Source organism: Columba livia, chromosome 10 (assembly GCF_036013475.1).
Source record: "Columba livia isolate bColLiv1 breed racing homer chromosome 10, bColLiv1.pat.W.v2, whole genome shotgun sequence".
Classification (NCBI taxonomy): domain Eukaryota; kingdom Metazoa; phylum Chordata; class Aves; order Columbiformes; family Columbidae; genus Columba; species Columba livia.
Genome location: NC_088611.1, coordinates 13,503,025 through 13,528,481, shown reverse-complemented (window position 1 = coordinate 13,528,481; position 25,457 = coordinate 13,503,025). Strand labels below are relative to the sequence as shown.

Here is a 25,457-nt window from a genome sequence, read left to right as displayed (position 1 = left end):
CACCTTTTTGAGAGCCAGCAGCTTCCCGCGGTCAGGACACGAGCATTGCTCTTACGTAACATGAAGGAATTGGAAGTCAGCTTTTTTTTTCCTTCCTCTTTCATATCATTTGCTGTTGGATCTCACCCACTGTCTGTACACTGGGTGGGGGCAGGTGGGTGCAGCTGGAGCGGGTGCAGGCCCAGCCCTGGGCCATCCTTCCTGCACAGCCTCTCCCAAGGGCTGGTGCTCTGCCCAGGTGATCACAGGTGGAGAAGCCCGTCCCCCTGACAGACACCTGAGCACCAACGTGCTGCTCTGCCCATCCCCTCAACAGACACCTGAGCACCAACGTGCTGCTCTGCAGAGGCAACAAACACACAGCAGCATCCTGTGAGGCTGGGGGACAAGAATCAACATGCATAATCCTGCAGGTAAACTCCCTATGTGGGGTGGGGAGCTCCAGGAGAGATGGTGTGACAGGAGGGGATGCTGTGTGATGTCCCGGTCCTGGATCCCTCACTGCCCCACAGAGACATGACCTACAGGCTCTGTGGCTTGACAGAAAGGAGAAGAGGAAGGGTTTATTGGAGAGGGGAGTTTGAGGCTGAGCAGGGGAGGTGGCTCTGCAGGAAGCTGAGGTGGAGGGAGGAGGACACTACCAGGAGAAGGGGATGGGTGGGAGGTGAACACTTGCAGTGCCAAGAGAGCTTTGGCTGAGACTCGTTTCTGATTGATTGGGGTGCTTGTTTCATAAATATTTTTTCTGTAGCTTTAACCTTGCCTCGGCGCTTTCTGTGATAGCCACGTGTGCCTAGTGTGGCACTGTTTGCTGCCTTTTTTGGCCATTTTCTAAAGTCAACAGCTGAGTGTGGGAATGCAGGCTGCTCTGAACAGAGAGACTTTGTTCTCTCGCAGCCTGATCTAAAGCCCATTCAAGCTGACGAAAGACTCTCATTGACTGCCTTGGGCTTTGGATCCCACTGTCAGTGTGTACCGCTTAGACCTGCCACATGCAGTGTCCTTTATTATGCATGAAAATAAACATATGGTTTGCATACTCTCTGCCAGTGATTCCATAGCCTCCCTCACTCAATCAGAGGAACACCGGGGAGCATCCAACTTTTCTACTTCTTTTCTAGCAGTAGAGACTACAGAAAATATGCCAGTCAGCATGTTTTCCTCACCTTTCCCTGAAGTTCAGGCAGAGTTTAGCACCCTGATTCCTGCTGTGAGCAACAGCTTTGGCTTCTTCCTCCTTCTCTCCCTCCTCATGCTCCTGCTCCACTCCTAAGCCACCACCTTTCCCCATGCCATCACTGCTGACTTTGCTGCAGGCTCTAGCACTACCAATGCTGAAGCTAAGCATTGGCTAAGCTCTGCTCAGGGCCACCTGAAACGTTTATTTACCAGGCAGTTGGGCTTGGCCCATGCTGCCAGCACACTCTTGGCCCCCCATGGGCTATGACATGTCTCTGTCCTGGCACTTGGTGCTGCCTGGGCTCATGGGTGGTGGGTTTGGAGTCACCAAGCAGCCGCAGGTGTGCCATAAACACACTCCTGCTTCCCTCTGCTACAGCTCTGTCCATATGGCAGGCATACATCACAGCTGGGGTTAATATATTTCAATCAAGCAGTAGCATAGGATCTCCTAGGGGGTGCAGTTTTGTGTGCAGGGTTCTGGTGGGGTAAGGAAATAGCTCGATCATTGCATTGTAGTGTCCATAAAGAGGATTGCCTGGTCAAAAGTAATGGCTGAGGTGTATTTACGTGCTAAGATGAAGTAGTGAGTGTTATGATATGCTGTTGTCAATGCCTGAGGTGCCTTGGTGAATATGATGGCTAGAATTGTTTGAGATGGTGTTATCAGACTGGATTTCCAAGTGTTTAGCACTGAGCAGCTCCTGCCAAATTGCTTGGCACCCGGGGAACCGAACTGTCTGGCAACACAGTGTTTGGGTGTATCAGGTTCAATGCTTTGCCCTGGCTGGGAAGGGAATGCTCTTCTGGAAGTCATTGCTGGGGCTGCAAAATAGACCTAGAGGCTGGAAATTGAAATGAGAATAGTCCAAAACAAGGAACCAATGATATAGTCCCACAACTTTGGATCTGGCATCTTTGCTTTGTTTTTGCCAAATCCAGACTGCTTTCTCTTGTGCTTGACTCCGTGCCTACACCTGGGCAGCCCCCTGCAAACCCTCCTGTGTCCTCCCCTTTCCTGGCTGAGCTCTCCCCACCCAGAAAGTATAATCTGAGACAAAGCTGCAGAGTTTAATTTTGCTTCTGGAGCAGCGTGTCCCTCCGTGGTGCCGTATCACCTGCCTGCTCAGGGGACACTAATGTCCCCCACATATAGCCTTGCCCCCACCTGCAATCCCGACTCCTGACCTTAGCATGAACCAAAAATGTCTTATTTTGGAAAAAGGAGAAGCTGCAGTCTATTATTCAGCTTAGTTGTATTAATAAAACAGGCTGACTGTGTGCTCAGATTCTACTGAGGAAGATTCTGGGAATCATCCTCCTGGCAGCTGTGGTCCATTTTAAAAACTGTTAATTTATCTTTTTAATGAAGCCGCTGGAGGCTTAAAGCAACCGTTTCCTGCTCTTTCATGATAGGACTTCAGCTTCTCTGCTTTGCACCTGGCAGCGTTTTCCTCCTCTGAGTAAACTCTTTTTATTATTTTTTTCTCCAACCCCCCATTCTCTTTCCACCCCCCGCCTTGTATGCATGAAAAAGATAATGTAAAACTAGATAGAAAAGGGAAAGACGTGTCTGTGCATAGGCAGAGCTGTGGGGAGCCAACCAGGCAATCTAGTTTAGTGCTTAATATAGTTCAGTAGCTTTGCTGGGGTTGTGAAAACTGTGCACTATAATGAAGCACTTTTCTTTGAGTAACATTTTAAAAACAAAAGTTACATAAATTTCCATTTGTCTTAGTGCTCAGAGTCTTGAGCACAGCCTAGCTGAGCCTGGCAGCCAGGCCTGAGCTCTGCTGTGACTTGTTTGGTGCTTGCATAAATGAAGGGAATCCTGACCTCTGCTGTTGGCCCGAAGCATCATCAGGCTGTAAAAAATGCAGCATTTCCTGAAAAGATTATACAATGTAAGATACAGGGTTGATCTTGGCATGCACTGCATGCTCCCTCTCCCAGATAGCACTTCTTGGCACTTGCGGTTTATGTTATAACACAGATTACAAAACAGCTGGAGGTAAATCTTGTTTTCCCCCTCCTTGACTGACAAGGGATTCTTGTCTGTTGCTTATCCAGAAGAATAACATGATGATTACTAAAATCCAACAGGATTATAAACATGCTTTTTTCCCCCCTAAATTAACAAAAAGCCTGAGAGTGCTTGGCAGGGAGGATGAGCAGATCCTGACCTCCCGCATCCTGCAGCTGTACGGTGGGAGCCCAGAGATGCTTGCTTGTGTGGTCGTGAAAATGCTGCACAAAGACAATGTGTCTTCATATAACTTGTAGCTGGGCTGAGGGTTTAGCTGAATTCAGCAAACTAACACTATCTGGGAAGGGGGTGATTATTCATGCGCTTGCAGTTAATTATAAAAATGCTAAAATAGATATAAGCCATCGCTATGGCAAGAGAGCAGCATGAGATGTAAATCAGGGGCTGCTATAGCTAATCTAAATCTGCCTTCATTGTACATCAGGTTGGGTTATTGCCTGATGCTGTTTAGGTGACCTCTAAGTCTGGTCCAGGCTGACAATTCTCATGTAAAATGCACATAGATTTTATGTTCCTTGTCCACTTTCATATTTTTTAGTGATTTGTATAATGAAAATTGATGAAGTTGTCTCAAAAAAACATCAGAATTGTGTTCTTAGTAGCTACACTCTCCTGTCATGCTACCACTTGGCTAGAAGCTGACAGCAGGCCAGCACCAAGGCTGGGTTAGAACACCCATAAGACCCAGTGTTTGGGGAATATATCCAAGGTAGCATTTCAAGTAGACAGGAAAGAAATGGTGAACAGAGAAGTTAGAGGCACATATATATACCTCTACTTTGCAGTATGATCCTTTAATGGTCTTCCGATTAAAAGCTATTCCTAAAATAAGCTGTTGCATTTGCCTTCATACAGTCTTTCTGAACAGTGGGCTATGTGGGCGTTAATTATATGATATGATACTCTGATGTCCTCGGTGACTTTTTACCGAAACTGCCAGCAGACCATGGGGTGGCTGGATGCCTTCTGCGGCATCCATGACCCCACCAGAAACTCTTCCTGGGATGGGGACATGGTACCTGCAGTAACAGCAGTTCTACATGGTCAAGACTTTGCCCCACAGCTGCTGGGCTGGCCTGGGCTGGTCCTCCAGAGGAAGCATGTCCTCATTTCACCTGCTTCACTTAGTTTTCTGCAGCTTTTCTCTCACAGGGAATAAAATCCTGCCAGAGGCAATCTGCTCCACCCCAGCTATATTCACAGTATCTTGCACCATGTCTCTGAACCTGGTCTCGCTGGTGCTTTCATAACCCAGCACATGCTCTTACACTTGAGGAGTGGGGCAGTTTTTCTGCACCATATCTCGCTCTGTGGAGCCATAGCTCGCTGAGGTCCATTGTTGCACTACTGCCATATGGTTTTTCTGGGGTCTCAGGGTGAGTACAGTGCCATGGGCAGCATTGCTTGTTCCCCCATGGCAGGGTGATGTAGATCCTGAAGATTTTCCTGCAGCCTTTGAAACACTGACATGTTGTGTTGTGCCTAACTGTTTCTCTTTACCTCAATAATCAGCTTTTGGCAGGGTTTGGCTTGTGAAAAGATGCTGAGACATGTGCCATGTGGTTCTGATGGGTTCAAGTACAGTTAGTTTTTGTGACCTGAGGAGCGAAGGGTTCAGGATGGTGTGCCAGAAGAAGGTTTAGGAGGTTGCATTCCTGCCAGGAATTAAAATCGGTAGTATCTTTGATATCAGAGTATCTTTGATTTTATGCCATCATGGAGTTAGCACAATGATTTTTTTTTTTTAAAGCATTTGTCATTTCATTTGCATTAGAACAGGTGTAGTTGTATTTTAGGCATAAACATTACAGGTTGCTCTGCAGACCCTGGGCACAGCAGCCTCCGTGGCACGTACACGTGTCGGGGGCATTCGTGCACCACGTTGGCATGCAGATAGTGATGATCTTCCTTTTCACAATGCTAGACCCAGTGCCTACATGTCCTGGCCTGAGAGGATCTGCCTGGTTTTGCAAGAGCTGTTTGAGAAGCACTGCATTTTCTCCAAGGAAAAAGCTACCTGAAGGGATGGGTTTCAAATTAGACTGTTTGATGTTCAGCATTTGTCTCAGAGCTTCAAAAGTGAAAATTAATGATTTTGAAATATTCTTGTCCTTTTCCTCTCAAAAAAGGATCCGCTGTGAGGAGAAAAGAGGGACAATGCATTCAATAAAAATTAATGGGAACTATAGTACTTTTTCAGTGTGAGAAGGTTGCCGTGATTGTTTTCACAGTCCTTTAAAAATGTGGATTTTTAAGAAAAAAAAAAAGGCACTTGTTTTTTGCAGTCTTAATTCCTCTTCTGTTGATTTGAGCAGTTACAAAATCATGTTCTTCCTTTCATTTTCCATTTCAGAAACCCCAGCTGGACTCATTGCTGAGAACCTTCTCAAAGCCAAAGAAATAGCCATCAATGACTCTCGTGTTCCTGAACAGCTCAAGAATTACTTACAAAAAGCTCTTGATGTTGCTCTTGGACTAGACCCTTACCTGGATGCAATGGCAACTTCAAAGAGGTACGGATACTCCTTTGTAGCCTTGTGCTTCTTTCTGTGATTGTAGGAATATATTCTTAGATTTTCTGTTCAGAATATGCCAGAACTGTGGAGGACAGTGGAAGAAGAAGGAGAGATAACTGCACTTAAGTATATGGCAAAGTGTGCATGGACGTGTGTGTCTGTGTGCACCTATGGCCTCGAGCAGAGGAGGTGAGAACAAAATGTCCTGACTCTAAATTTTGGACTATATTTTGCCAGTTGACTTTTGACTATGGCAATATCCTGTGAAAAATCAGCAAGCCAGCATCCACACAGTGCCTGCTGAAGTGAGCCCCTGGATCAAATTGGTACTGGGATAAATAAAGAATGAAGAAAATCTGCGCCTCTGGATCCACCCTATAATAACAGCCTTTATATGCAGCTTTTATCTCCAAGTGCTCAACAAACATTAATTAATCTGCTAACTAAATTACTCTAGTAACTAAGCTAATTAATTAAAGTAATTTAAGGTATCATTAATTCAGAAGTCCAACTGATACCCCCATTATTCTTTTTCGAGCTACAGTATATTACTCAGCCATGTGGGGTCTGCTAAACAATTCCCATTTATCAGTGTACATTTTGATATGTGGAAAAAGCCAGTTCTGTCTAAAATTGACAATGTGTAAACTGTTCCAGGCTGTGGATTACAGGAACGCTGAGCGTTCATTCTGTTGCTGAAATAATAGCTGATAGTTGTTTGACTTACGCTTGCTGTACGATAATAGCTATACATTATCTTATTAAAGTTGTTAAAGCATTTGTGAGGGGCAGAAAAGAGGTTATATGAAATGTTCTACTCTTTAAGTCTTGGATTATCTGAGTGTGGCTGACACGGGTTATGAATTCTTTGTCATTTTACTGAGGAGTGTGGGAGGAAGCTGGGGAAAAAAAAGCTGAAATGGCTCTAAATTCTGCCCCGCAGTAACCAGCCATTTCTGGTGGTTGCTTTCTTCAGATAATCTAATCTGTCTGGGGGCTACAGATCTCTTCCAGTCATCTCTTCCCTTCTCTCTGTAATAGGTAGCATTTCACTTCATCCAGAGACATCGCTACAGGTCTGGCTTCTGTGAAATAGCACTTGGAGACACTCTGCTTTTCTCAGCTATTTGTTAGGAAAACCTTTTTTTCTCTGTCTTGAGAAAAATTTTTGATTTTACATCTTTTCCCTTGTTCTGCAATGAAACCTTTTTTTTGACTGAACAAAACCTGACCAGGGTAGCTGGACCCATTTACACCAAACCAGCAGATAGACAGACAAGAGAAAGATGTGGGACCGCACAGTGGGGAATGCTTTCCTTCGGTTCTACAACCCCTTTGTTCCACGCCCCTGTGACTGGAGTGGCTGCCAGCACCAAGATGGGCGTGTTGCCAAGACAGATTCTCTTAGGACTGTAATTTAGGGATATTTGTAATGCTTCTGGGCTAATTTTTCATGCTAATGCAGAAATGAACCTTTTCCAGGAGTTCCCTCTTGGTTGCTGTTGTTTTATGCAATGTACTCAGATTTTGGTTGTTACTGTAATGTTGAAATTTCTTTTTCCAGAAAATCTTCACCTGACCATGGCCCAGGGAACACTGGAGAAACTGACCCCAAAGTTAGGCTGCAGCAAGAATGCACCTCTGGCTCTTTGAATGGCAAGTTGGTCAACCAAGAGGATAAAATTTCACCAGATTGGTATAAAGGTTATCACTGAAATTCATCATCCTCTACTCCATCTTGAGTGGAGAAAGGATGAATGCCATAGAAATGCTCAGAAAATGTGGAAAATTGCTTAAAATGGAAAATAAGAACTTTCTGAAGGCCTCCATCTTCCTTTTGCATGAGTTTTCCCTGTCTTTCACCTTGTGCCCAGGCACACATGCTCACACACACGTCCTTTAATTCACAGTTCCAGCCTCATCCATTAGCGAGCAGCAGAGATCATTGTCCTCACTAGAAGGGGAAGGAAGGGAAAAATCCTGTTGGTTTGGGTTTATTGGTACCTTATAGGGTTTTACGTGCTTTTGCAGTGGAGGTGGCCTGTGGCCAAGCACTGTACCTTTTCATGTAGCAATACCCAGGCTTGTATCCCCATATAAAGCCTATTACACTAAATCTATTCCCAGATTCATTCTTCCCAGATGTTCCCATCTTTTGAGCAATATATCATCACGGTGAAGTACTCTTATAATGTATTACACTAATACATTGTTCGAAGGACACCACTGATGATAAATTTCTTAAATGATGGTGCTGTCTAGGGATAATGACTCTAAGAGCAAATGCAAGGTAATGTAGTGTTTTTTTTTTTTTTTTTTTAACTGGCTTCAGGAAGGAATATGGAGACATCTTAAAGCCATTTTCATATGGGGGGAATGTTTAAATATGCAATATTTCAAGCACTATTTAACAAGCACTTGAACAATAGCAGCATTGACGATAAAGGTTCTACATTTAAAACCAGTCCCTTTATTCTGTTGTCTTTTAGCTGCATTTTAGATGAAATTTTGTCAGATTCTGTTGTTAAACCCTTATTTGAAAGCATTTTAAGATTTTTTTTTTCATGATCACTTGAAAGGTACATCTATTTTCCATTGTGAACAGGGTACACTCTTTCCTATGGTTTTATTTTTAAATTTTCATTCTTGTCTTTCAACAGGGCAAATTTTTAAGATGTTTGTTCATATGATCAGAGCCAGGAAGATTTTACTAATTGGCAAGCTTAAAGGTTACAGTATCCTCGCTATCACAGAAGAATTGCCAGATGATGGCAAAATCTTTGCATGTGCAGAAGCACCATATCTCGGAGTGAACAGCCAAGAAGCATTTGATTATTCTTCAGACGGTAAAAAGATAAGCATGCGAGTGGGACCAATGGCAGACACTTTGGAGGTAAAGTCCATTGGAAAGGGTGTTTGGGAGCTCTTGTGCAGAGCAGATTAAAAGGTACCAGGCAGGTCCTGTTTCCTGCCCACAACTTGCTGGATGGTGACCCTAGATTGTTTGCAAAGATGCGAACACACTCTTGCACTGAAGTTGTTTCTTGTTCATGACAATGTATGATGAGACAGCTCCATCAGGCAATATATCTTTTTACCTTTTAATCTAAAATACTGCAACTTTTTGATCAGAGGAATCGCAAGCTCTAAATGCAGGTTGATAAGCTTCAATAGCAGAGTTTTACTTGATGTGGGTGGCCTTTGTTTCAGGGTCTCTAATTCCAGATATAACAAGCTGGAAGAGTGTATCTTCCCTGCTGAGACAGCTCTTGAAAAGGACAGCTCGCTCCCAGTATTCACAGGAATTGGGAAAGCCCTGAAGTAGTTTGTAATTCAACCACAATCTCTCGCTTATTTTTCTCCACTGAAAACACTGCAGGCAATTAGACCCCAAGTTTCTCAGTTCCAGAGTAATGTGATAAGCTTCAGACATGCAAATGAAATAGCTGTGTTTGTTCCGTTCTGAGTAGTGACTTTGTCCCAAGAAAGAGAAAAGCTTGTGGTTGCTGGCAGCTAGAGGAGTCTCACATTTAATTCCAGTTTATGAATCTCCAGGATGTTGTGGCAGGTCCAGCACGCTAACAGATGATGCCCATGTTAAGTTCATTAAATGTTTAGCCCTTCTGTTATTAATGCAAACCAGTTTGATCTTATTCCCTTTTCAATCTGGATGTGTCAGTGTGAGCTTGACTGTAACGTTATTTGCATTAGCAGGTACCATATTTGTTTCTGAAATGAAATGACCAGGAGCTTTCTGACCTCTGGTTTTCATGACCTCCAAGTTTGATAAGAGAGAAACAAAGACCTTTGCCAAGTATATGAATAAACGAAATGTTACAGATCACCTGCAATGTGCAGCATTTAAAATCCCAGCTCCCTGCAGTGACTGTGAAATTAATTGAATTGCTGTTGCTCTCTAGTGCCCATTCTGTGCAACTGACTTACTGTGACTGAATTAAAATACCTAGAGGCAGGCAGAGTACATGCTGCGTGGAGATTAAAGAAAAGAGTAAAGACATGAAAATTAAATCCTTAAAACAGAACGTTGCAATTGATTTTATATCCTCCAGTTGCAACACGAAGGCACATCCTGACCCCAGTTCTGCAGGTACTCAGGTCTTTGAATAACTCTTGGAGCTGATGGGAGTGGATATGCTCATGTTCAGTGGGAGAGATCCCGGCTCTACAGACACCTCTTTGTACAGGATTTCTCCACTGAGCTCTGAACTTTAGCCACTCAACCTGGCAGATATTTTGTCGTTGGTATAAGGACAATCAGGATTTTCTTACAGGTCTAAATGACAAAGTGGCAAGTGTGGCCTCTCTGGTGCCCTGGCATGTTGGGGTTGTTGGGGTTTGCCTGGCTGGAGTGGGGCAAACATACCTGGATGCATGGAAGAGGCTCCGGCTTTTCCATCATAGAGAAGACCAGCTTAGGCTGGAGAACAAACAGCCTTCTTCTACTGCCCCATGGGCATGCTGAAAGGCAGGAGGATGATGCAGTTATGGGCAGGACATGGGGAAGGGCTAGCACAGCCCAGCTTTCACAGCTCAGCTTTGTGGCAGAGATGGAGAATGGTGTTTCTGTCCCCCATTGTCTGCAGGGAGGCCAGTCTAGAGCAGAGCTGGTTAAGAGATGCTGAAAAGTGCGGTGAGATTCAGGAGAGCTGGAATAAGCTCTGGCAAGGATTGTGTTTGCTGTCTAAGGTGTCTGCAGCATGAGGTTTCATTCCTCTGTCCCTACAGAAGTTAGAGGGCAGAGACAGTCACCCACTGACAGTCACGCAACGCTTGCTCTTTGGAGATGGCTGTTGTAGCTTTCTTGCTGTGGTGACTATGGCTGAATTTTGCTCTCAAGCTGAGTGCAATAGGGCAGGATTAATGCTTATCTGCTGTTCCTCAAATCTCTGCAGCAGTGCAGGCTCCTGGAAGCAGAGGATTTGCCTCACTACACTGGCTCTTTCAGAGCACGAAAATGTCCATACAATATATATAAATAACACTACCAGTCAGGGAAGTCCTTTTCAGCTGCCTGAAGCTGTGATTCAGTTAGTCCAAACTGCCAGAAGGTGTATGATGTACTCTTGTTTCTGGTGTAAAACTAGTTTGCTCAAGAGTTACATCCTAGCCTCAGATAGAGAATACCATCCAAGTGCTGCAGAATGTGTCCTGTGCTGCATCCACATCTGCTGTTGATGCCCTTTACAAGAAAAGCTGCCAGATGTTGCAGAAGTTGCCCCAAGGACGTGACACATCTGTGCCCGTGTACCTCAAACAGTGGGGCCTTTGTGGGGCCCATGTAGCTCTGGCTTTTTCACCTACAACCCTGGCTCATCAAGGCTGTGAGCAAGCAGAGAGAAGTGCAATGGCAGCACATCAGTCCATAGTGCCACCTTGACCGGGGTTTCTGAATCCTCTTACTGCTCCTTTGCATTAATACACAGTGTTGACAGGGATGCCCAGGTTCCCTGTATCTTGTCCCAGATCAGAGCCAGATGCAAAACATCTGGAATACTGAGCTGTCAAAGTATGCTAAATACCAGGCAGGAGCTGCAGAGCTCAGGTATATAGTGGGGTTCACTTGGCGCCTGAGGGCACGATGGAAAAAAATCCACCATTCCCACACATGTGGGACAGGCTGCCAAGCCAGGCTGGGTCCCCACCAGAGCATGCAGATCACACAGTGCATGGCACAAGACTCTGTGCCCAGTGACATCAGTAATTTTTATATAATATTTTGAAATGTGGACTGAGGGGAAGCCTTTCCTTAGGTTCGGTGTTTGATACAGGTGCTTTCAGTGGAAATTAGCGACCTTTTCAATGTGTGCTGGGTCACCATTTAAAAACCTTTCCCAACAAGCTCCTTAAGCGTAAACTCTGTCATGCTGTGCCTGAGTAACACGCCTTGCCATGCATCAGCTGTGAGGAAGAGGCCTGATCCTGCACAAAGAGCTTCCTTTAATTCCCAGTGGACTTTGGGTTGAACAATGCATTCAGGATTGAGTCTGGAGGGAATGCAAAGTACGAGGAAATTATTCCTATCCATGATTTTGATACTTCCATTTTAAAATCGAAAACACAACACACAAAACAACAGTGTCTGCAGCAGATTCTGCTGATTGCAGGGCATTGTATAAGCATGTCAGGGTTTTCTTTTTTCTTTTTTTCCTTCCTTTTACCAGACAGAATAGGTGAAGAGGTTGAGCTGCAGATCTCATTTCTCCTGTTTTGCTGCTTGTGAAGTCTGCCAACAGAATCCACCTTGACAAAGTCAAGGACTCTGCGTTTAATGTTGAACTGAGTGAATAAATTATGCATGAAATTGTGTCGGAGTCTCTAGTGTGCAGAATTGCTCCTTTTGATATGAAAGGTTAATTCAGAAAGGAGTCCAAAATAGCTGGAAATTGTGGGGATAAGTGGATAGTATTCACTGTTGTGAGCTGTTATTACTAGAAATTGCATTCCCTCTCTAGCATCCCTAGAGATTTAGCTTTGCTGGTGAATATAAACTGTACTCAATAGAATAGCATTTAAGAGTAACAAGAGTGTATGTCCACATACAGTAAAATATTCTAATGGTGTTTTAAAAGGAAGCTGTACCTTTTCGTGTATTCTGTGTACCCTAAGGATGGATTGCTATTACATTTAGGTCAAGAACAAGGCATAGGGAAGGTAATAAGTTTTGAGTACATCTTTATTACGAATATGCTGACTGTATGATCCATATCAAAGGAACTGGACAGTCATTTTTTTTCTGAGTGAGTTTGTATGTACCTTAAGAGAGAATGTTGTCTCTGATCAGGACTCCAACCAGGTTTTCTCCCAGCTTTGGCAGAAGATTCATTCCTGTTTTTATTTGGGGTGTCCTCTCCTCAATCTTTTGCCATATCCATCAGCAGTGCTGCTGTGCCCTTTCTCGTCCTCACTTTTGGTGCATCTCCTCCATGCAATGCAGTGCTAGAAGTTGGTTTGTTCTTTGTTTTTTTTTTTTTTTTTTTTTTTAATCCCAAAGGAAGTCAGTGACTCACTGTAAGCAAAAGCGTTAATTTTAGCCAAGTTTGCTCTGCATTAAGGCACTTCTTGTTGCCATCTGTTACTGTCTACAATGTCTCTGTAGCAAGGAGCAGGAATTGCATTGTAAACATGTAGGAAATTAGTTTCAGTGGGATATTTTGCAAGCAGATTATTTCCTTCTGGATCTCAGTTTTCCTCACAGTTGGAGATGTTTGGGCTCTGCCTCTCTCCTAGCAGAGGACAAAGGCATCTCCAACATGCTGTGAGGTCCCAGGCAGGGCCAGGCCCAGTCTGTACAGAGAAAGTAAGGGTGGTCAAATCCCTCCTCCCAGACCCCTCATCCATTCTGAGAGGGCCAGCAGTAAGCTCTTTTATCCTCTCCATCACTGCGCTGATATTTCCAGTGCTTAGCTTCCCAGTCAGAGCTATGAGTAGAGCACTGTTTTTTCTTTCTGACTCCCTTGGTTTGGCAGCAGATGCTGGCTGTGAGGAAACCCTCCACAGTGTGGTACCCTGGCCATGGAGACCACCTGTTGAGATGAGCCATGCTCAGCTAGGCAAGGAGCTCCAGGAAACAGCCACTTTACTGTTCCCGTAGCTGTTACCCTGTCATGTAGAGGCTGCTCCAGCAGCAGAGCTGGTTCAAGGAATTTCTTGGATTCTCTTTATAGGTCTGGAGCTGTTTCCAACTAAACATGGAAAATGCAACAGCAGTCTTGAAGCTGTGGAAACTAGAAGCTCAAGTGATGGCAGGGTTGCAGTATGAACTCCAAGTCAGTTATTCAGGCATTTTCATATAGATGTCTAGTTCTAGGTATCTAGAAGAAATGAAGGGTGCCTGACTCACCTTCATGGCTGGCCATCTAGGACTTGATGAACTGGCAGAAGAGAAATGCCTTCCAAATGGTGGCCTTGCACACACAGGCAGTGCAAGGACAAAAAAGGCATGTGGTGAATACACATACAACACATCCCTCCTGGGATGAAAGCTATAAAGTTAAAAGATGGTTTCTCTGTATCAGAAGATAGATAAGAAGGAGATAAGCTGTCAGCAGGTAGGTAGTACAGAAAGAGAGCTGAAATCCGAAGAACTATGCAACTCCATATGGACCTAATGAAGTCAATGCATAGAAGTGAGATTCTTTTTCATTAGGGAGCCATACCATGGAGCAGTAGTAACATATGTTCAGAGACGGACACATCTGCTTCTGAATATTTGCCCCCCACCTCCTCCTCCCGGGAAGGTTACAAGTCAGAAAGTAGTGATAAGTCATGATAATTACTCGAATTTGGCTTTGGCTTTTCTCTCTGGGGAATGAGACCTCTAATCTCTGTTCCTGATGGACTACTCCTCCCAGCTTTCATCTTCTGATCTTTCCTGAAGTATCTACCTTGGATAAGCTGTCTGAGTTGCAACCTAATATAAGATGCTCTTCCATAGCAGCAAAAATGTTCCTGCTGCTTTCCCCTAATACAGACCAAGAGGGTAATGGGGTAAAATTGTCTTACTGGTCGTGAAATGAAAACATGAATCCCAGGAAACCAGATGTCCTAGTTTCTACTACATTTATTATAGACCAGCGTCTATTTGGCCTTAAGGTCTTCTTTCATTATAGTGTAGTATCAAAAGGTGTCATGAATGCTTTTGGCAGAGCTTCTTTGCTATCAAGCATCTGCTGTTAAGTGTGACTACCCAGGCTCTCATGCAGACTTAATTTCTTAACCACTAACAAGCTCACAATTACAGCAGTTTGCACAATAGCGTAATTCAGAGCCTGAGTGATCCACTTCCCACTATTTCCTTGTCTGAATGACACACTCCCTGCTTAAGAAAGGCTCCTGAAGTCTCTCTTTGGGAGCCATCAAACTCACTCCAGAAAACAAATTAGTTTTTCACATTCTGTTGCCATTTGTTATTGATGCTTTCTCTCATGCATCTCAGGGGATCGCTCATCACTCATTGTGCACAATGTCTCCAAACACAAAAGGGAAATCTGGACGCAAGAACTGCTGTTAAAAGTTGTGGTAGAAACAGTGAGCTCTGGAAAACATAATTGTTTCTCTTCTCACTCAAAATGCCAAGACTTGAAAGCATTTCTGCTTGTCGAGATAGGTGGATGAGCCGTTGTCTCATTGTAACGTACACAGATGCAGTTAAGTAGTCCCAGATGGAATCTGAAATATTCCATAGCAGCCTCTTGGGCAGCAAGTGCATTAACTGCCACAGGAGAAGGCTGTAAAGGCTCCCATCTGGTCATCCATCAACACTTTTATACATTATCATCAGCAGCCTGCTTGGAGGGAAGGTGTGCCACATTTCTGAAAATCCAATTAGATGATAGCAGCCAGTTCTCTTTTATCCTCTCTGTTGCTGATCCATCCAAAGTATTTTTTTAGATTAAAGAAACACCATTTTCCTTCATAGGAGCTGTACTGCTTTTTCTCTACCATGACCTGTTATTCTATGTGTTTTATAGTTCTGTTATTAATTGGGATTTCAACTATTTGCCTGCTACTGAAGTGGGACTCCCTAGTTTGCAGTTCCCAAAGACTGATATAATTGCCACTTTTCAATTTGTTGATAGTTTCTCTTTTGAGAAGAGAGAACTTATTGTAGCACCTCAGCTACAGGATTTGATGCCAGTCCTCTCCCCTATCCTGATGGATCAATTCCCTTTGTAGATATGCAGAGTTTTCTGCTGTGACTCTCAGCACCACAAGCTGGGATGAACCATCCTCTTTTATAGCCTGATTTTCTTTGAGAGGTTCAGAGTTTTCAGCACGAACATAGCTGAAGAATTCTTTGCAAAGCATGGAAAACTCACAAGATCTTCAGAAGTAATTCTAGCAAGGTTAGCTTAAAAGAACAGGGTTCCCTCTGGTTTGGATTTTATGGAAAGGAAATTTTAATGGCAAAACTTTACATGTTCAGGTAAATAATTAGTGTTTTCTCCAACATAATTTTTTTCCAGGCATTACATGCTGAGGATGAGCACTTTGATATAGTCTTTATTGATGCTGATCAAAGGAATGCTGTTAACTACTACAGCTTTGTCATGGATAACCACTTGCTGAGAATGGATGGAGTGATCTGTGTAGAGAATACACTCATGAAAGGACAAGTCTACCTGGAGAACATATCTGATGAAAATGTACTAGCTGTCAGAAAATTAAATACAGTGATTAATTCAGATCCTCGTGTTCAGCAGGTTAGTGCAATGCAATTGGTTAAAGTGCCCATGGTACTGTATCTATGGATTTTACAAAGTACTGTTTAAAAAGTTTCTTTTGTTGGTGTCATTATCTGTGGGACCTAAAATGAACTCAAATTTTAATATAATTCACCTCACTTGAGCTCTATGTATGAGTTTCTATATTCAGAAATGGTCTCTACTTGCTGTCTACATCATATACAGTGTTAAAGACAAGATAAAAGTGGAACACTTAAGAGTGAATAATCGGCTCTACAGTACAACCAAGGAACAGCTGCTCTGCTTTAAAGGTTTTGGAGGCTGCAGGGCATCACCAGCACAACAAGAGTCAACAAACTCCTACTCCAGCAGGAGAAAAAAAAATTGTAATAGGATGCATAAACAATATGCTGTGGTTTTAGAGGCAAAAATAGACAAATATCCTCCAGGACTTTAAAAATAGGTGTAAATTATGCTACCCTAGGGCAGTCGTCACCAGCCTGCAAAGGGTGCCCTCAAGCCATGGCTGCACTGGGGTGACAGAGGGGCTGCTGTGGCTGGGGGAAGCCACTGAGGATGGCTGGACCCTGCCTGTCCTTCTGTGCTGGCAGGCCAGAGCCATGGTGGGACAGGTGAGATCTGCCACCTCACTCCCAAGCACCCCTCCCTTGCTGCTCCTGCCCAGGAGGTTTTGGTACCTGCCCCATAGGCTTAAGGTTCTTGTCTATCTGCAGGTCTGATGGCCTCTGGAGATGCCTCCAATGATTCTGTATTTTTTTTCTGTCATCAACATACCAGTAGCAACAGCTTTTATTTGTAGAAGAGGAAAAAATAATTATAATTTTCCATGTCATGATCTTACTTTTAGCTGTTCAATTCATGTAAATAGCATGCTGTTTCCATGTCTAATGTTCTAATAGTTTGATGCTGATGTTGGATCTCCAACACTGAGTGCAGCTTTCACTGAAGTGTGGTAATAGTATCAGAGAAGAGAGGTGGCAAAACCCACTGACATGCAGCTATGGGTGTAGGACAGATGTTCTAGCAAGTGCTGAAGAACAGCAAACTGTTGCTATTACTGTTTGGTGAGCTCCAAGAATACAACCGGAGTAGCCTAATGACAACACTAACCAGGCAGTGGGAACCCAGAAACCTCAGCAGCTGGCACTGATTTAGAAAACAGAGAGACAAAGTTGCATTTTTTCCTGGCATTTGTGGAAGCCATGAGTTTGGAAGAGGAATTTGAAAAATTCAAATGTCTGACATGTTTATTTTGGAAGTAATTTCAGCTAAAGAGTAGGAGTGGGATAAAAACTGCCATGGCCTGAGGAAGGAAGGAAAGATTACCCTTCACAGCAGCGATGGAAAGCCAGGTACAAACCAGTTGAGAACTGTGTGTGTATGTGTTATATTTGCAGATCATTTTACCTGTGCAGAGTGGACTGAGTATCATTCAAAGGAGCCCTGCACCTCCCGATGCAGTAATTCAATCCAAGGTGTGTATTTCCTCTCTGTGAACACTTCTTGGAAAATTTTGACTCTACTGAGGACTGTGACAAAATAATTTCTGGAGGTTTTGTGGTGAGAGCTCCAACTCGCATTCTGTTGTGCCATGGTGCTCTGCAGCTTGGAGTTACCAGCTCAGGGCTTGGCACATATTAGCCTTGCTAGTCCAGGGCTACACTGAAGCTATTAAATGCTTATTCCCTGCAAAGTGTTTTGGATCAGCTATGCTGGTTCTGTGATAAATCTCCAGAGCAGCTGGCTTGCTGCTGGCTGGGTATCTGCCAGGTGCTCTCTGGTCCTTCCCATGCAGGGGAGCATGGGCAGACAGAGCTGGGGCCTAGCTGTGATGCACCAATGCAATATTTCTGAAGTAACGTGGAGTTTTTGTTTGTTTTTTCACAAAGGCAGCACATGATGCCTTCCTGCTCTCTCTGAGCTGAATATTTTCATGGCCTTAGATTTTGCTTGTCATGTGGAAAAGATGGTGCTTTTTTCTTTTTCCTTTTTATGTAGTGGGCATCATCCAGCTGTAATGAAATTCACATCTGGAATCATAATGACCTAACTCGGTAAATCCAGATCCAAACATCCTGATTGTTTTGCAGTTTCTGAGTGCTCTCAAAACTTCACCCACTGGTAATTCCTGACATTTCAAGCTCAATATTTTAAACATCTTGTATTTTCAATTTTGATTCCAGTCGGGGGAAATGATGTATGGCAGCTGATCAGATGACAGCTTGGTTTAAGTTGTTGGCTGAGATCTTTATTTGCGCACCAGCCTTGTGAAGATATTTTGATTGCACTTCACTTGAACCATATCCTGCCTTTGAGAACTTGTTCTTAGTCTCCTTGTCTTCCTGGAGCCAGCTGAGCCTTGAGGGCAGGATTTGGCCCTGTGGGGTGAAAAAGCTAGAGGACTTAATCGGTCATCTTCTGAGAGGTTGTTCCTGACCCATCTCTCATGGGAAGATGAGTCAAGAAACATCATACCCTGCTCTCACATAAGTGGAGTGGTCAGTGCATCTCCCCACATCCCAGCTCTTGTTCTCCATTGCCTTGCACCTTAGTGCATCTGTTGAGACTAATACCTGTGGAGATAAGGGTGCTTTTCAGCTTGAATTAGTCATATCTTTTGCATTAAATAATGGGTCAAGACAACATGGATCCCCCTGTGTGTTCCCACTTCACTCTCACAGGCAGAGTCCTTCATAGCTGTCACGTTACTGAGCTTTACACCTTATTGTGTGATGTATATATGTTTTTGTTTTAGAAAGAAGTGGTGAGGGATGACGTCTTCTGGGGTTATAACAGACGCAGCATCCTTGACCGGCTGCGTTTGGATGACAAGGTGGCCTATGTCACAGGTGGAGGGCAAGGAATTGGAAGAGCCTTTGCTCATGCGTTGGGGGAAGCTGGTGCTAAAGTAGCCGTTGTGGATCTGGTCCTCGCAAAGGCAGAAGCGGTGGTGCGTGAGCTCAACCTCAAAGGTAAACACGGGGCTGACCTGCAGGTCCTGCTGTACACAACCCAGTGATGAGTGTTGTAATGGGCTGCTTTGCTTGTTCTAACCTGATCCTTTCTCTGCAGTGTGGTTATCTTCCATCCAGCCTGGATGGGGAACACATTTAGAGCAGAGGATTTTCAAACAGCAAATACATGCCATGGTCACAAAGCTTCTCCTGTCTCAGGAAACAGTCATTAATATCACATTATCTGTTAGAGTTATTTATCAATATAAACTCAACCAGAGGGGTAAAGTGATCCAAACAAAATTCCTTGCCAAGAGTGCCCAAAGGTAACATAACAGTGAGCCACAAATGACAGGGACAAAGGGCCACTTCTTGCACACGGGGTCTGTATAAGCTGTGTTGAACAGAGATGGTGTTCCTCAGAGTAAATCATACAGCAGCCAAGGCACCTCAGGCTTCACTAAGGGTGGATGACAGAGATTTCCTATGAACTCATTAGTACACATCCATTTCCTGGCACTTCTTCTGTACCTAATGTCTGGACCATGAGCGAAAATACCAAAACAAGGTAGAGGTAATGTCAGCCTAAATCTCTCCTTGTGCCTCCAAATTGAAGCAAATAATTTTTAAACCCTCCGCTATAGTTCTTTCAAATATGCATGCAGGGTCAGATGCAGGAACAAAATACTAATAGACGTAATAACTAAAATCTGAAAAAAAGAGGTAAAATCCTCTACAAGCCACTTCTATCTTAGCAGTAAAAACAGAAAATGTGACATCAAATTGAATTTTCCCCTAGAGTCACGCTAAACTGCAATTGTGAAGGGGAAAAAGAAAACTGGAAATATAATTTAATGAGAAAAGAGAGGAAGCGTTACTCATTTGATAATTCTTTTTGTAAGATTACAACCAAGCCTTCGTCAAAGTTCAATACTTTATCGCCTATAAAGATGGAGCTTAACACAGGAAATTTTCATATTCCTGTTTGGATGCAGTCACCAATATTTATTCCCAGTCTTGCTTCAGAAAGGGATTGTACCGTTGGAAACCATATTCTCCAGCAAAACCAGCCCCTGCAGATGTATTTCTATCACTCAGTTTCAATCAGCTTCCTCAGGCAGCGGTGGGGAATGGTTCAGTTCTGGGTTTGATGCCATCCTGAGCCTCCACAGAGAACATCTTAAACAAAGAGTCCCGGTCTGTATAATCCCAGCTGTAATAAGCAGGAGACACTTTAAGTATTAGTGTAATGGATAAAACCTTGATTGCTGGTCTGATCCTAAATAATGACCTAGAATAGAAAGTGTCCATCTCCTATTACAAATTCTTGACTCATCCAGTCTCTCCTTCCCTGAAGCCTTTTCATTTTCTTATGCACTGAAGCCATATGGCTTGGCACAAAGTAGCTGTGCCCTACAAGTTAACTTGCCTTTTGGACATTTTTTCCACAGTGAGATTCTGCATACCAAGTAGAGTTATTCAGATAGAAATGGGCTACTTGATGGAGCCATGACACTTTGGATGCCAACAGCCTATTTGAAAACCAACTTAACTTTTCTCCAGGGCATTTGCAGTAGGAGTTTGATCTTCCCTCCTTCAATGGCTGTCCTATATCTCTTCTCCTTCACCGATGGGCTGCAAGCCCAGAAGAGGTGGGGGGAGGGTTGTTACAAAATGCAGTCCGGGAGGTCATGAAGCATAGCAAATATCATTGCAGTCTAAAGTAAAGAAAATCTCACTTCTCAGTCTTTACACATCTTTATCCTTTGAGGTCAAACATTCTCTATCAAATTGACCAGTGCAGCTGGTTGGGGCACATCTATTCCATCTCATGACGGTTTCTGAGGTTTCAAATTTATTGTCATTCCTTGTTGGAACAAAACCCAAACTTTGTAATGCTTTTGTGAAAGGGAATTATATCCAAATGTCAGTTTTTGGAAAGGATCTGAAAAGGTCAGGTTTTCCATCTCTTTCTCTCCAGAGGTAACTGAAGAGTCTAGCCTGGACCTCAGAAGCTTTCCCTTGAAAACTTTTGTTGAAATCAATGTTTCCACAAAACATTTTGGCTTCAAAGGAGTAACATACTCTGTTGAAAATAAATTTTGACAAAAAAGTTCAGTTAGCTTTACTCTCAAAATATTCATATGAATAAACTGAAACAACCATGGTATTAATATCTATTTTTCCTGCTATAGCAAGCACAAAGAAGCTGTGATTTCCACTCCCACTCCCCCGCTCTTTGGTTGTGGATGTCTAATTCAAAGCTGGAAACGCAGTGCCCCAAGTCATTCCTATACTGATATTTTTTCAAAACATTTTGCTTAGCTTTCTTAAATTCGCTTTGCTTCTTATACAAGGAGCCCTTTACTGTCTTTTGGGATGGTACTATCATTTCATGATGAGTTTTAAACATCAGAACCTCTGTGATCTCAATTTTAGCTTTGTTAGACAGCTCAAGTGTATCTCCCTTGGCTACAGGGGTCTTTGTTTTTAGATCCTACGTGAATACCTTTTTCAGCAGTTGCTAATGGATCCTGACAGAAGAACCAAAAATTATGAAACATAACTAAAAAATCCTAAGGGTTACCTTCCACTACATACGCATCTGTCTTCAGGGTGAATTACTGCCTGTACCTTAAGGGAAGAATTAGTCTGATGGGATTTTTAAAATGTGCTTTTTCACTGTAAACTATGCAAATGCCTTCCCCACAATGTCACTTCTGATCTTCTTGTCTATATGCAATGTTTTACCCCCATTCATACCGAGAGAGCAGAGATGAAGCTCCGTGGCAGGGGGGCTGTGTACATGTTCCCTGCAGAAGGACACCTCGGACAGATTCGGAACATCAATGCCTCTCCAACACAGAGCTACTGGGCCCCTGTGCTGCCCATCTCATGACAAAACTGCCTCCACAAGCATCACAAAACTGAACTGAGGGCCGTAGATCTGCATTGGTACTGTTGTGCATATAGCAGCGTGGTCATGTCTTTGGTTTCTTACCTTCGGTTAGGACCACTGATTTTTAAGCTATTTTTCCACAGTTTATTTTATTTATTTATTTACAGCAGATGGTTTGGAGAGGCAGTGGAGAGAGAGTGTGGGTTTTTTTCCCTGACTGCAGGGATATCAGCTGAATTGATTAAGGTCAAGTGTGGGACTCTGTTTAGAAGCAAGTGTGCCTTCACTGCTTCTTTACCGACCCTCGCGCTGGCACCTTTTGCTGTGTTTTTATGAACTATTGTATAAGATGAAGCCATAAATGGGGTGAGAGTTGGAGGGCAGGTGAAGAGCCTCATTCTGTTACCATTAGTAACATGCACCCATTTTGTCTGTAAATTGAATAAGAAAGATTGCAGCAGCTCCCTGTACAATACATGTCTTGATAGCAATTAGAAGGGGCAACGGGGGCTGTCTGGTTATTCTTATTTTTTTAGTGTATTTATCATAAAACCTGTGAAAAAATAAGAGGTCTTGTTTTGTGGTAGAACCTGTGTTCATTTTTGTGGGTGGCCGCATTGCGAGTCTGACCTTTTCTTTGCTGTGGAAAGCAAGGAGACTGTGGCATAGCTGAAGGGCAGAGGGGACATTGGGTCCCATAGTGCTGCGTGGGGGGCACCCCAGATAGACCAGCATCACTTTATGGCATGGACACTGGCAGGGTCCTGGAGACACTGGAGATCAAGAGGAGCTTTTCCATCCAAAAGCCTCTTATCATTTTCTTCAAATATTGTGGGCAGATATTGCTTTTCCTTGCTTTCATGGAAGCCTCCATCTCAAAGCTTAATTTTAATTTTTTTATTAGAATTATCTAAAAAAGGGACCAATAGGAAATAATTTTTCCATTTAAATAGAAGCAAAGACGTATTGCTTTAACAGCTGTAGCTTCCTACCTGTGCACTTTTTGCTTACAGACTGTGGATCTATGGTCCAAACCCAGGGGCTGCCTCCCTCCTTGTGAGATAAGGGCCATTTTACCACAGCCTACTGGTGTAGCCTTGTTTGACTTTCAGGACAGGTATAATCCTGTTGGCACCAGACACCTCAGTAGGTTGCTCATTTTGTTTAATAATAAGGGTATTTAAAGCTGATTGGGACAGTAACTTAAATGAAGCTATATCATCACTGGTGCAAAAATCAATGCCTGGCTTTTTCTCAGAAAAAAATACCTAACTTTTGCATGCTTTGAAACTGGTAAATCTCTTAACTTCTGAATGTTTATATTATTCTGGTAGTGTTACTTGCAATAAATAAGGCTAGGGACTGTGACTACCATACCTGGGGATCTACAGGTATTCCCAGTTAGCTCACACCTCAAACTGGTTTGTTTTTTTCTGAGGTTCTCAGCCATGTGGATGCTGCAGTTCTTCCAGAGAGCATTTTTGGACAAATTGTTTTGAGTTCTGCAGTATCTTGTGGGAAACTGGGATTAAAAATAATAATAATAATAATAAAAATCTACATTTGATCAAATGGAAGAGTCCTTTGCTTTCTCTTGTTCCTGAGCTGCTGTCACCAGCTCTGTGGAGCTGGTCCTGGCCGGGGAAGCTGCAGTTGGAGGTTTGGACAGAAGATGGTGCAGTGTTCAAAGCTTCGTCCTGCTGGAGCGGCCAACTCCACTCTCATACCTCGGGTTTATGTTTGCCTCCAAAAAACCAAACCTCGCACCAGCTGTCAACTTTAAAAGGAGTATTACTATAACAAACAGCCATTTTGTTAAAATTTGTGGAGCAACGAGTTAAGGTGGCGCATATATATGTATATATATAAAAATACATATATGTATGAATTAATAAATAATAATTAACAAATATATATATCTTTTTCTTTGTGAATTCCTGTACTGACTTCATCACTCTTATTTTAATGCAGGGATTAAAAGCATTGCCCTTGCAGCAGATGTAAGCAAACCTGAGGATGTGCAAAGGATTGTGGATACAATCGTAGCTCGCTGGGGCACGGTTCACATTGCGTGCAACAATGCAGGAATCAATATGAACTCTGCAAGTGAAGATACTTCCCTAGAAGAATGGGACAAGACTTTTAATGTTAATTTACGAGGATTATTTATGTGCTGCCAAGTAAGTGAGAAACGCTGTACTGGTTTGTTCTGCAAACAGGTACTGATTTTCTAAGCATTTACTTCACCAAGATTTAATAACACTTTATTAGTAATTATCACAATAAAAACGGGTCCTAGTTTTGGTGGAGTTAAGGAGAGATTTGTTTTATATCAATTACAGCTTTTGGTCAATATTTTCAAAAGCAGGTGGTACTTACTGGCTGCTCAAGCCCAGGCATTTAAGAAGGTGGTTATTCACCACTTCCTGAAAAGCAAAAAAGATTTTGGGGGTGAATACCAACATTAGTGATTATTTTGAAAAAATACGGCCAACAGTGAAGAGGGTCTGAAATGGTAATGGGATTTTTCCTGCATCAGCCATTTTTATACCAAGTTTTTATATCAAGTGCTTAAAAAAAATGTGTTAGCACATAAACTCTTCTGAAAAGTGAAGACTAATTTATTATCATGTCATTATTAGCACAATCACAAAAAGGGTCACTGGTCTTTCCTTTAATTTCTGTCACAGGCTGCAGGCTGCATTATGCTGAATCAAGGGTATGGGAAGATAATTAACACAGCATCTATGGCAAGTTTAATAGGTGAGTGATGAGAGCTAACAGTTGTGCTTCAGAATCCATATTTTAATTACTACCGATGCTATTTGAATCAATTAAACCTGTATTGGGAAGGAGTAAATCACTGACATTTTGTATTAGAGGAAATGTACTACAAAATTTTTATTGATATCATTTTTCAACATTTATCTGTCCTCTATGTTTTAGAGCACTTATTACTTTTTATAGAAGAGGTGGAGTCACCTTCTCTGACAGGGATGCACTGATGACATGGGAGAGGGGCTGGTGCACCCCCCATTCATTTCAGGAAAATGTGGTTGAATGCGGGAAGCCGTGGTGCCCATCTGATGTTTACAAGCCACACAAAGGCTTTTGTGTCGGTCTTTGCCCCAGTACCTGTGGTTTTATTTCGTTATCGTTGCCAACAGGTGTCTCTACCAACGCTGCTGAATCAGCAGTGTCGTCAAAAGCACCAGTAAACCATTGTAACATATGGAATGAAATCCCTACTGCTGAGCTAATCTGGAAGGCAGTTACATGCTGGTGAACTGAGGCCCATGTAACAAAAATTGATCAATTACACAAATTAAGCATAGCCCTCTAGGAATTTATTTTATTGGTCTGGACATCTGTTGCAGTATTGTCCAAATCCAAAAATCAAACGGTGCCTTGGGTTGCCAAGTTAGGCAAGAAAATCTAGTAGCTATAAAAGTACAACTGAAACCCCCTGTATTAATGTCATGTCCATCTGCTGAATGTTACATAAATATGCAGTCTTTTTATTTTTCTTGGGAATAACATTTATTTTTACTGCGCCCAGTTTGACATTCGGTGACATTCTGCTCTGTTTATTGCACAGTAACTTTAAATGTTTCTTCAAAAGTGCATTTATAATGT

General features: G+C 42.9%; 1 protein-coding gene across 3 annotated transcripts in view; it reads left to right on the top strand.

Moving 5' to 3' along the window:
- The first annotated feature begins 163 nt into the window (after positions 1-163).
- Positions 164-25,457, top strand: part of LOC102090989 (uncharacterized) — a 35,862-nt gene continuing 10,568 nt past the window's right edge. The window contains exons 1-9 of one of the 3 annotated variants that reach the window (XM_065075414.1): positions 164-413; positions 5,580-5,739; positions 7,307-7,446; positions 8,403-8,635; positions 15,729-15,965; positions 17,366-17,443; positions 18,724-18,940; positions 23,793-24,001; positions 24,512-24,584. In XM_065075414.1, coding sequence (XP_064931486.1) covers positions 398-413; positions 5,580-5,739; positions 7,307-7,446; positions 8,403-8,635; positions 15,729-15,965; positions 17,366-17,443; positions 18,724-18,940; positions 23,793-24,001; positions 24,512-24,584 — 1,363 coding nt within the window. In that variant the 5' untranslated portion in view covers positions 164-397. Of the gene's footprint in view, positions 414-4,471; positions 4,603-5,579; positions 5,740-7,306; positions 7,447-8,402; positions 8,636-15,728; positions 15,966-17,365; positions 17,444-18,723; positions 18,941-23,792; positions 24,002-24,511; positions 24,585-25,457 lie in introns of those variants that run through there. The other 2 variants (XM_065075413.1, XM_065075415.1) reach the window with 2 other exon arrangements.